Here is an 11,748-nt window from a genome sequence, read left to right on the forward strand (position 1 = left end):
AATCTTTCAGTAAAATCAGGTGCGGCCGCGGGTTGTTCCGGTATCCGATTACTGGGTACGAGCATTGTCACAGGAAGCGAAATTGCCATATTTGTCGAATTTCCACTAAACCCAAACAAGTTAATTGAGTTTCTTTATGTTCCGTACACAGATTCTAACGGAATAGCTCCTCCATTTCTTCACTGCTGTAAGAGATCTTTGAAACTACTATGGAATCTCGTCTTACACTCTAATTTATCTGGGCAAGTGGTTCGAAAGTATTAAGACTTCCTTTCTGGTTCATTATTTCTCGTGATGTTCCTTCGTTGATGCATATCTGATGGGCGGTAAGTCAAACGTTATTTACCCTGCTTGGTCGATTGGAGTGCACTGTTGATTTTGTTACCCTCAAGTTTTGTCGATGGCTTGCGGGCGTTTGGTTTCAACAACGCATCATTTAACGAATATTTATTTTGCTCGGTCAAAGATATTGCTGCATTAATTATACACAGCTAGAATAAACATTCTATCATATTTGGTGAATAATTCTGTATTGTGGCGTATTTTGCATTCACTTTGCACTAAAATTCAAAACCTACCTACCGGTAATAATAATCCTAAAAAAATTCCATTCATTTTCAACTTGCATAGCTAAGCAAAATAAGAGTTCACGGCCAAAATTATCGACTTTCAAATATTATTATTGATGTAATGGAGAGGGACGCTCAATTAAGAACTAGAGAATTAATAGGGTCTATCAAAGACCAGCAGCTGAATTTGGGGAAAGGCAATCTGTAGATTGTCAATTTTTTTTCTTACGTATCATGCATGCAGTTCTAAAGAAAAAGAAAACAAAGTATGGGTTTATTTGAAAATCTTGCCCAACTTTAATTCTGCTTGTACTGTGCTGGAATTGCAGCTTAATTTCTGTCCATGTGGTAAAAATGTCAGCTGATTTACTGAGATGGATAAGGCAAAATCTTTCTCTATTTGGTGACCAGACTCAGAGCTCTTAAGTTGATTTGCTGGCAAAGAGAGATTTTACACCACATTGCTGTTAAGTATGATGCCATGGGTATCACCTCTCTGAGAGGGGTTGGGGATATTGAGGCTAAGATGTGTATTCCTTTATTCGAAGCATTTTGTGGTTGGAGTCCACATTACCAGTGGGCAGTCAGCATGTGAGCATTGTGCAACAATCATAAAATGCACCAGCTGCTGTAATGGTTCCTCTGCACACGATTTTCACTGTTGAAAAGGTTTTGAAGAGAGTACAAAGGGAACAAGGAGTAAATTATACCTTGAGAGATAGTTAGTTTTTTGGTACTTATTAAAGTAACATTTTGCCATCTCAAAATGAATGGTTTAAATCAAAAGTTTTAAATAGGTGAGAAGAAGTAGGTCCAGCATGAGAGCATAAGAATTTGTTTGCACGAGACTTGAAAGCTCTGCCAGGCTAGAGTGAGACTTAATCACCAATTGCTGTCAGGTAAAATAAGCTTGCACTCCAAGACTTGAGACACCAGGGTGAAGATCTTGGTTGCAAAAAGCTTGATCCTTTTATCTGGGTCAGCCCACCTGCCCATAAGAAAACATTAAATTTCTTCAAAGGAACAAATACTTAACTGAGATTCTGGAAACCAAACCAACCAGTTTGAGCAAGCTAAAAAAAAAGGGCCCTCACACCTGGTTACAACTTGAAATATAGTATCATGGTCTATATAAGTCTTTTTACTGGCAAAGTGGAGTGCCAGCCCTATCAGAATGGATGATTTCCCATTAGAGTGCAAGGGTGAAATCTGCATAAATTTGCACCAATGCTAAGAAATTTTGGATTAGTATCAGAATCTGAGCAACTGTGCACCAACCCTCTCTCCCTCAACCCAGCATTAACCCTAATTTGTTATAAGTTGAGTGGTGTTGGTTAGGGGAGGGGTGGGTGGATAGTTGGTCAGATACTGATTGTAGAATAATCAACTTTACAAATCTTTAAAAATGCAATGAGCATCAAGTGGGTACCATCTTTAGTCAATTAGCTTATGATGAAAGAAGCATATGATCTAGATCTGATTACCAGTGGTTCTCAATTTCCTTTTGGCCACAAATCGCTCAAAGCTTATGGGTAAATAGATACAGAATGTAAAAGCTTCTTATCACAATCATGTAATACTTTTTATGACTTTTTATATCATGGAAACATTTTAAAGGATTTTGTGTCTCACCCAGCCCTTTAACTTCCTGATGTGATTAACAGGTAACTTTTCCTTATAATATCCATACGTTACCCAGCCAACAGGTAATGAGAATAATCAAGCATATCGATAAAAGTTGCCATCTTGATCTAACACCAAATTCTTGCAACTGAGTTACAAAGAAATTTGTTGCAGCTAGTGGGGAGAATTAACAAAAAGATCAGGCCAGGCGTATAATCTCCACTCTTCAGCTTGGCATTATGAATTTTAAGTGTAAGACTGCTTGGCCTAAAAATATTGATATCAGGTGCTTGCCAAACCACGATCCTTGAAATGACCATAGTTCGCAGGTGCATAGCGTGGTCATTTTTTCAAGTAGGCACAAGTACATATGATCTAGAAACCTAAGTAAACTGAGCGAAAAATACTGCATTCGTTATTTCTTGTTTGAAATAGTTGTGTGAATACAAGCAAAGAACAAAGCGTCTTGCCCTTATTTTGAGCAAACTTGGCGCAAACACAACATTGTTTTCAAATTTTTCTGGTCACTTCAAGTACGCATGTGCGTATATGCATAGAGGATGCCCACGCGCCTGGTTAGTAGAGGGGAAATGACAGTATAGACTGAAATAGCTTGCTACCAAGTTTGCTTTTGGCCACATGCTCCATGTGCTAGAAACATCAATTCAATAATGTTTCAAACCAAATTCATTTTATTATATTTGCCTTATCCATAATGCACTGAGACACAAGTGCTGTAGTCCTCTTGGAAAATTGGACATTATGGAAAGACAAATTTTGAATTTCTCAGCACATAGATAGTTTGGTGTTTGAATCAGAACTGTCCCAAAGTGAAAACTTAAGGTTAAGCAGGAGGAAAGACTGGCTAACCCCCAGCATTTTTTTATGATTTCTACCTTATTGAACATGTTCTTTGGTTCGTGAATAGTGAAAAGTGCATTGCTAATTCTTTACCCAACGAACCCAGTAGTGAATAATCCACTACTACATGTCCCACAAATTCAAACTATCATTTGTCAAATATCAACATGGGGGTACTGGTAGAAAATGGTTGTTTGGGGTGTGGTCAAAATGGATGTGTTCAAAGGGGTGTAGTCAAAAGGGTGGTAAATGTTGCCCTTTTTTTTAAATAAAAGCAAACTACAAGAATCAAGAAAGAAATAAATCGCAAGCTAAGATTAGTCACTGGTTTCCACTCAGTTACCTCTGTCTGCATAGGTTAGGGTGTTTCTGTTGACAGAGCAGTGCTGTTTCAATTTTCATCCTCCCAAAGAAATAGATATTCAATCATGCAACCTCAAGGAAGCTCTTTGTGCAACGAGTTTTAACATTGTTGAGAGTGTTTTATTTTGCATAAATTTCAATTTTCTCTTATAATAGTATATTATTTTTTTTTTGCAACCTGTTCATAGTGAAGAACCCAGTCACAGCATCAATGAGATATTTAACACCTATTCACCAAAGTGGAGTTGGCTTGTTGTTTTAAGTATACACTAAAACAGAGAGATAATATAGCACTAAAAGATTATTTAAACTCACTCATTTCTGCAATGGTCAAAATACTTGTGGGCACAAATCCCGTGGGAGTTTCGTGGAAGTTAATAGTAAAGGATATGTTGAGTTTGAGTTGCCAATCAGAGTGCACCTTCAGTGCTAGCCAGTTTTAACATATACTGGACACTGTTACCTTGCTCCTGGAAATCTGACCCCCCCCCCTTGGCAATCCATGTCCTCACCCCACTCTCCACGATCAAAATACTTCAATGTAGACATCGAAGAGTAAGTGGAGTTAAGGTGTGTATTTATCAAATAATGTTTTTCTAATAATTTTTTCTTGCTCTGAAGATGAGACGTGTGGAAGAAAGTAGACCTTGACAATGAGAACAGTCAAATGTGTGATAGTTGGAGACGAAGATGTGGACAAGAGAGAGCTGTTCTTACAATACACTGCGTCGTTGAATGCCGAAGTGGAAACAGCTAACGTGACAGAGGAAGATGGATCTAGCAGTGACGTCAGCAGGAAGGGTGTTCACTCGAAGGGCACAGTGCCGCAAGAAGTATTTGAAAACGGAGACATAGGTGTAGAGGGTGAAGACGAATCTAACAAACGTCATCCGCATTTTCAAGTGATTCACCTTAGCTCCGAAAAAGGGAGCATATCAAGCGTGGAATCTCACCAGGACTCCATCGACCAGTGGACAGGCGTGGTTACCGTATCAGGCAAGCATTATCTGTTAGATCTGCGCGACGCTCATTGCGAAGAGGCCTATGATAATATTAGACCGGACACGTACTCTGACACGGACGTTTTTCTGGTTTGTTTCTCTGTCGTTCGCTCCATCTCATGGGAGAACGCTCTGAACAAATGGATTCCTGAAATTCGACTGCACTGCCCTGTAACTCCTTTCATTTTAGTTGGTACTCAGACGGAATGGAGAGAGCTCTGGGACGAGAGAGACGCGTCAAAGAAACCGGTTTTTCATGTCACAGGAACCGGTTATGCGCAGCAGGTGGGAGCCGTAAAGTATTTAGAGTTTGCTTTAGGAGATAATGAAGTCAGAGAGGTTTTCAACGCAGCTGTGCAAATCAGTGTAATGGATAAAACGACGTTGTCTACTTTTCATCCAGATTTTGACAAAGAGGGATCGAACTTGCTCCATCGCGCTGCTAAATGCAATCATGTTCCTTCCTTAGAAGCCCTTGTTGACTTTATAGATGTGAATGCCAAAGACAAAGTGTTACACACTGCGATAGACGTAGCGATGAAAAAAGACAGCTTAGATGCAATCCGTTGTCTTCTCGAGAGTGGCTGTGAGTTTCCCAACCCACCAGACCCCTGGGAAAAGCGTTGCGAGTTCTGGTTCAGTGACGAGGACGAAGATTCGGAACATGTCGTGAACAGCAATATCACCGACTTCACCCGACAGGTGACGTTTTTTTACACGACTGCGTCACGTCGCCCACTCGCAAAGATCCTTTTGATTGGTCAGAACGGAACGGAAGTGGCAAACTTTGTGAACGAGACCGTCCCCATGCTTCCGGTGAGGTCACTGACTATTTTAAATTCAGAGGGTCCATCTTTGTTCGACTTCTCACAGATCCAGTCCTGCTTTGAGTCCTTAACGGTAACAAATTGTGATTTCGGCTCTGCAGAGCTACCAGGGACCCTATACTCAGTAGTGAGCATGAAAAGTTTGTGTGTCGTCAAATGTGGCGTATCGCGTCTGTCTGAACAACTGGGCGAGCTCAAAAGTCTGCAACGTTTGCGGTTAAGTGGCAACAAGATAAGGAAACTCCCTGACACGATTTCTCGGCTGCAGAAGTTGAAGTACATACATTGTGATCGGAATGCACTCGAAAACTTGCCAGACACACTTGGATGCTTGGGCTCCCTGGAAAGTCTGGACTTGACCAGTAACAAACTGGAGAAATTGTCTGCATCGATTGGCCTACTGAACAGGTTGCAATTTCTCGGGATTACAAGAAATCGCCTCAAATTCCCACCGAGTCACATCCTGAACAAAGGAACTGAAAGCATTTTGGAGTTTCTGAGTGGATTCTTGGACGATCCTGTGTCTAACAACCAAATTAAGGTGATTGTTGTCGGAGGAAATGGCGTAGGAAAGACCTCACTTGTAAAGGGTTTGAGTCATACCAAAGATTGGCGAATAAGCGGGGTCGGTCCGACCACTACGACTGATGGACTCGAAATATCTTCCGTGAATGTGATGAATTCCAAATTGAAAGTCTTTGATTTAGGAGGAGATGAATCCTTTTTCAGCTCGCATCACTTTTTCCTGTCAGAGAACACTCTTTATCAAGTCGTTTTTGATATGAGCGCTTATACAGTCACCAAGACCTCCTGTTCAGTTTATCAGCTTGGAAGAGTCGACCTGTGGCTTCAAATCATCTTTTCGAGAGCTCCAAACTCTCACGTGATGATTGTCGGTACCCATGCCGATGACCCAAAACTCACCGATGATATCCGCGTGCGCATTCGTCAAGACATCGAGAATCTGTTGAGCAAGTATCGTAGCGAGCACAGACGCCAGTTTGAGGGAGAAGCTGTGCCTCACTGCGGTCTTTGCGAATCGACCCTTGTTTGCGAGAGCACGTCTACTGGCTCCTTATTTTATGTCCAGGAACAAGCTGTCTCTCATGTTCCTGGGCTTGGTCCAGCGCCCTGTATCCCACATGTTGTGGGTTATTATGAAGTCAGCTGCCAAGGACAGTTTCCCAAACAGTTCCTCAGGTCTAAAAATCGGAGCATGCAAAAGTTCAAAGTAGGCGTGGGTGCTAGCGCGTCCATACTCCTCAACACAAAGGTCAGTTCCCGAATCCCGCAGAAGTGCCTCTACGTACGGGACAGAATACTAGAAATGTGTAACGCAGAAAGTGAATTGAAAAACTGGCCACTTCTTACTTACGACAGATTGCGTGAAATAGCGAACGGCTGTGGGGTGAAGCAAGATTTTAAGCTTAAGGCACTGATGACGTACTTTCATTCTCAAGGAGAAATCCTCTGGTACGAAGATATGCCAGATATTGGCGATGTGATCTTCATCGACCCTCTGTGGCTGTCCAAACAGATGTGTCTTCTCGTCAGGTCACCTTCGGGCGCGAGTTCGGGTTTGGACGGAATATTACGAATCGACAACCTAGCGAAAACTTGGCCTGACGTTCCTGAAGGACAACGCTTTGCCATGTTGACTTTGTTCAGAAATCTAGGATTGTGCTTTCCGTTGTCGAAAACTGAAGATGTGGTTCCCTTCCAGTTACCGATTGGGAGAGCAGACGAGGACACCTGGCCGACGAAGCCTTCGGATAACCAACGACAGGTCAGCTGTGAGTTCCATTTTAGCTTCCTTCCTCCAACCTTCTTCAGCGACCTGACGATTGCCATTAACAGGAGGAAACTGCCTAACAACTTTGACGTAGAGCCCATGTTCTTTCGCTTCCATATGGTGTTCGCAACGACATCGTTGGCCAGCATGGGTTGCTCCCTCCACTGTAAAGAGATGTCAGCGCATCCTTTAGCAGAAAACCTAGACGTACATAGGGTCAGCGTCGAGGGTGTACCATTTGAGCACAAGCTGAAGGTGGTTATACGTGGTCCATCTCCTTGCTGTGTACTACCTGATGTGAGAGCTGCGATCAAAACAGTGGTTGATACCCGGTATCCTGGGATACGTTACATCAGGCACATCATTTGCACCGCGTGTGAACTCGCCGGGTTCAAGAATCCTGCGCTGTTAAGCGAACTTGTCAAAGATGGTAGTAACTATTGTTCGTGGGGGCACAACCTCGGTGCAGAGGCTGCTGTCATTCGTGGAGACATTCCCCTGGTCTCACTTCCTTCTGAGCCACCGGCGAAGGGTGTGGTCAGGCTGGGGGTATTTTTCGACGAGGCAGGCAAGATTCTGGAGGACTGCTATTGTCCAAGACTCCCAGCGGTGTTCCCGATAGGCTTTCAAAGCCCGGCGTTCAAGAAGCGGCTTCGGGTCAACTCATCTATCAAAGATGGTTACTCTGTGCATTTTTTGTGCGAATGTCCTGGATACTGGCATTTTACGGAAGGACCAGGCTTCCGAATCCCAGACATCCGAACTTTCTTGGACGTTTTTGGAGCACGTGCGTGCAAGCTTTTGAAACTTGCTTTTATGCTTCGAAATGACGACGCCCCAGACGGATCTGACCCGGGACGTGTTCCGGTGAAGATCATCATGGGCGAGGCAAACCTCCATCACGTTCTCGTCACAGACATCCAGGATTTGTTAGAGCACTACTTTGTGGAATTTCCCGAACTAAAGAACAGCTACACGGGTTTCATGCAGGAAGACTTGGAATTTGTACAGAGTTATGAAGGGCTAAGTCGCGGAAAGATGTGCAAACTGTTGGAGATCTCACCTCATTGGTGGAGATTAGGACCCCTGATCTGTACATACAACAACAGAACCAATGAACATCTCTGGTTGTGTGAGAAGCATGCAATGTAAAGAGGTTTGCGTGAGGACTACTAAGAAATCGTTCAGACTGTTTTTATTAAATTAACTGACCTGTTACAGGTAAATTATCGATCAGGTAGACTTGGATCTAATGGACAACGATGAGCAAAGTTTAATTTAGTTGAGTTTTAATCTGAGCGTAGTCTTAATATAGTAGATAACTTTGGATTAAGAGCTCTCTCGCCTTGACGAAGTTATCAACGTCACATTTGAATAAGGTGGGGGTGGGTGAGAGGGGATGTTGGGTGTGCACACTGTGAAGAGGGGGGGGACGGTGGGGCGCACCCTGCGGAGAGGTAGAGAGTAGTGCAATCATAATCACGAACTCGTCCACAACAGTCCCTCCGTATTTTTATAGCGTTCCTGGGAAAAGTTATTTATATATATATATATATATATATATATATATATATATATATACGAAGAAAAAGTGCAAGGAATACTAAACAGTTCGTAACATCTGCATTTTGCAAAGTCCACTATCAAGGTTTGACTTGTATTTCCCATTAGTCAATTCTCTCCCTCGCTCGCTCTTTCTCTTACCCCTCGTAGTGCTTGAAGTGCATGAACTAGAATAATTATTAAGACTTGTCATTCGTAAAACCCAAGATTTGTGGTATCGATCGCTAACGTACAGTTTAAGTTGGCTAGCGAAACTGTTGTGCCAATTGACTACGGGCTCTAGAAAGGAGGCCTGCAAAAAGGTATCATTCCGTCATCAAAGCAATAAGAAGGCCAACCTTTATACCGCAAGTATTAGCCTTTTTGCGATAATTGCCCATGGATTTGTCAATAAGAGTTAGTAAAAGGATAGTTTTTGAAAATATTCATTAAGAATCGCTTGAAATTCTGACTCAAATGGTCAAAGCCACTATTTTTGTAAATAAGTTACAGTTTTGTGGAGAATTGATTGTACTTTTATATATGTTACCTTGTGTATCACCACATAACACACGATTGTAGAGGGAATTTGCCACAAAAAGAATATTTTAAGAAACATTTTCAAGGTTCCTCTTGAATTCTATTTTTATTTTCTATTATTTTTTTTTTTTTTGCATGTGACTACTGTAGACCACATAGACTCGATACATCCATTTTGATTTCCACTCCGAAAAGGGGACACTTTTTATCAACTGCAGTGTCCATAACAAATTTGAAGTATAATGAAAAGCGTTATTTTCACGAGGGACTTTCAAAGGACCCCCCCCCCCCTCCCCCCAGTTTTCATTGCTTCCTCATCTTATCCAGACTTTGCTGAATTTCCGCTCCCTTCTCTCCCCCTCCCCACCCTCCCTGAAAAACCATTTGATGGCCTTCAGTCTCTTGCCTTTAACCCTAACATCAGTTTGACTATTCTCCGCACTTTTCTTTACTCATTTCCTGTGGTGCTAACAAGGAGAATTTATCAAACAATCAAGAACTTATGTCTTAAGTTATTGATTATTTCCTGTATTCTCATGACCGAAATGTTTGATTCAAAGGTGATACTGTATGGAGAAATTAGATAGTTGTCACTCGTAAGAATTAATCGTGTGCAGTATAGGTGAGAGTGCAACTCATGATGATGAATCTGTTGGTTTATTTAATATTCAGGAGATATTTTTATTTTGATCTTTCTGCGTGTTTTCCTCAGAATGGAGTATCCTTTCGACTTTTCTTTTATTTGGAGGAAAAATGCCCAAATTCGATGCATCATTTAATTACAGTCATTTGTTGGAAGCTGGCGATATTTACAATGTGAGAACAAAGAGCCACCTAACTAACACTCAACACTTCACAGTTAAATTACCCTCAGCTTTCAATGGATGGTTAGAAATCTGTTAATACGAGCCCCGAGGATAATGAGAACTCCCTTGCGGCGTGATTATGCCTCATTAGCAATGCTTCACATCTTAAGTATTCCGTTACCCGGGAATCCTGGAAACTTAATACTTTCCATAGTGAACAGAAGTGAAAATGAGAATGCAAAGTCAAAGCTCAGTTGAACTTATATCGCGAATCGATGTCAACGAAGTCGAGGTTATACGCCTTTTGGGGTCAGGTGGGTTCGGCTCTGTCTTCGAAGCTATGCACAAGAACTGCAAAGTTGCTATGAAGAAGTTTCACACAAACACTCGTAACAAGAAAGCGGCAATGCAGAGCTTTGAGGCTGAGATGCATCACGAAGTCTTGTCCTTGAAACATCCAAACATAGTGAAAGTTTTGGGGACCAACGCAGCGAGCAGCCTTGAAGAACAGCCGTTTATCATCATGGAGTTCGTCAGTTCAAGAAACTTGCAACATGTGCTGGACGATCCGGACGAAAAGGTCGATTTCAAACGGCGCGTTACATTTGCATACGAGGTGGCGTTTGCCCTGGAATATGTGCATGACAATAACATCGCACATCTCGACCTGAAACCTGCCAACGTTCTCATAGCGCCGGATGGTAGCTGTAAACTGGCCGATTTTGGCTGCTGTCAGATCATCCAAGAGCGGCCCAATACACCATCACGATCATATCTCACCGGAACTTTTGCTTACCGGGCCCCCGAACTCCTGAAGGGAGAAAGTCCCACCTTCAAAGCTGACGTCTTTTCCCTCGGAATCTGCTTGTGGCAGTTTTGGACGCGTGAAATCCCATACAAGCTTCAGAATCATCAGATTGTGATTTTCCGAGTTGTTGCCTGTAATTTGCGTCCGGAGATCCCCGAGGGAAATGACGTAGACAACCGGTACAGGGAGCTGATGACGTCTTCATGGAATGGCAATCCTGTGGACAGGCCTTCAATGACCGAGGTGGTAAACTCGCTCAGGTGTTTGATTACTTGACACTGAAACGACTCTGATATCAAGGATTGATTTGAAGATATATATTTATATTTTAAATTTTAATTTAAGAGTGCTGGTCACACTTACGATGAGTTTGTTTTCATATGATGTAGATTAACTGCAAATGATCGGATATTTAATTGTAGTATACAAAGAAGTTTATATTAAATGCAAAGCGGAGAGTTATTTAGCTAAAATATATTTTACTATATAGAGATATTTAATTACTTGTTAGCTCAACAATAGAGATTTATTTGTTTCTTCCTTACTAATGTAATTTTGAATCATCACGTCATTTAACAATGCATCGTGATATTTTATACTCATCTTTGATGTGTCTAATTACGTCACACAAATCACAACTTCTAGCCCTTTTAAAAACATCAAGACAAAAATCTTGAAAGTTGGGCTGAGAGCCAAAATAAAGGCATTTCTTTAATCTCTGTGACAATATCTCGTTTTTATTTTTATATCCTTTTGTTTTAATAAGTAAGTAATAACGGATAGGTACGCGTAAAATTCTTGTAGGTGATTACGGGGAGTTTGTGACCACCCTGTTACATGGGTGGTCATGTCCTGTTAATTTTGATCGTCAAAACATTGGCTAGGTAGAAGTATCCAAAGGTCAACAAATAAGCCTCTCGAAAATAATCTTTGTTCAGTTTGCGGCATCTTTTCCCATCTTTTACCCAGAAACTCCAGTTTTATATTCCACTGGAAGAAACAAAGAGATTTTTGTA

At 41.7% G+C, this 11,748-nt stretch overlaps 2 protein-coding genes across 2 annotated transcripts; both read left to right on the top strand.

The window, feature by feature from the left end:
- Positions 1 to 79: 79 nt before the first annotated feature.
- On the top strand, positions 80 to 9,198 carry LOC111332772 (uncharacterized). The gene is made up of 2 exons (XM_022938204.2): positions 80 to 326; positions 4,038 to 9,198. The coding sequence occupies exon 2, from the start codon at positions 4,070 to 4,072 to the stop codon at positions 8,186 to 8,188; it is 4,119 nt and encodes a 1,372-aa protein (XP_022793939.2). The 5' UTR covers positions 80 to 326; positions 4,038 to 4,069; the 3' UTR covers positions 8,189 to 9,198.
- Positions 9,199 to 9,325: 127 nt separating this feature from the next.
- On the top strand, positions 9,326 to 11,443 carry LOC111332801 (serine/threonine-protein kinase mos-like). Its single transcript, XM_022938251.2, has one exon. The coding sequence runs from the start codon at positions 10,154 to 10,156 to the stop codon at positions 11,006 to 11,008; it is 855 nt and encodes a 284-aa protein (XP_022793986.1). The 5' UTR covers positions 9,326 to 10,153; the 3' UTR covers positions 11,009 to 11,443.
- The last annotated feature ends 305 nt before the right edge of the window (positions 11,444 to 11,748 follow it).

The sequence above is a fragment of the Stylophora pistillata genome, chromosome 8, assembly GCF_964205215.1.
Source record: "Stylophora pistillata chromosome 8, jaStyPist1.2, whole genome shotgun sequence".
Classification (NCBI taxonomy): Eukaryota; Metazoa; Cnidaria; class Anthozoa; order Scleractinia; family Pocilloporidae; genus Stylophora; species Stylophora pistillata.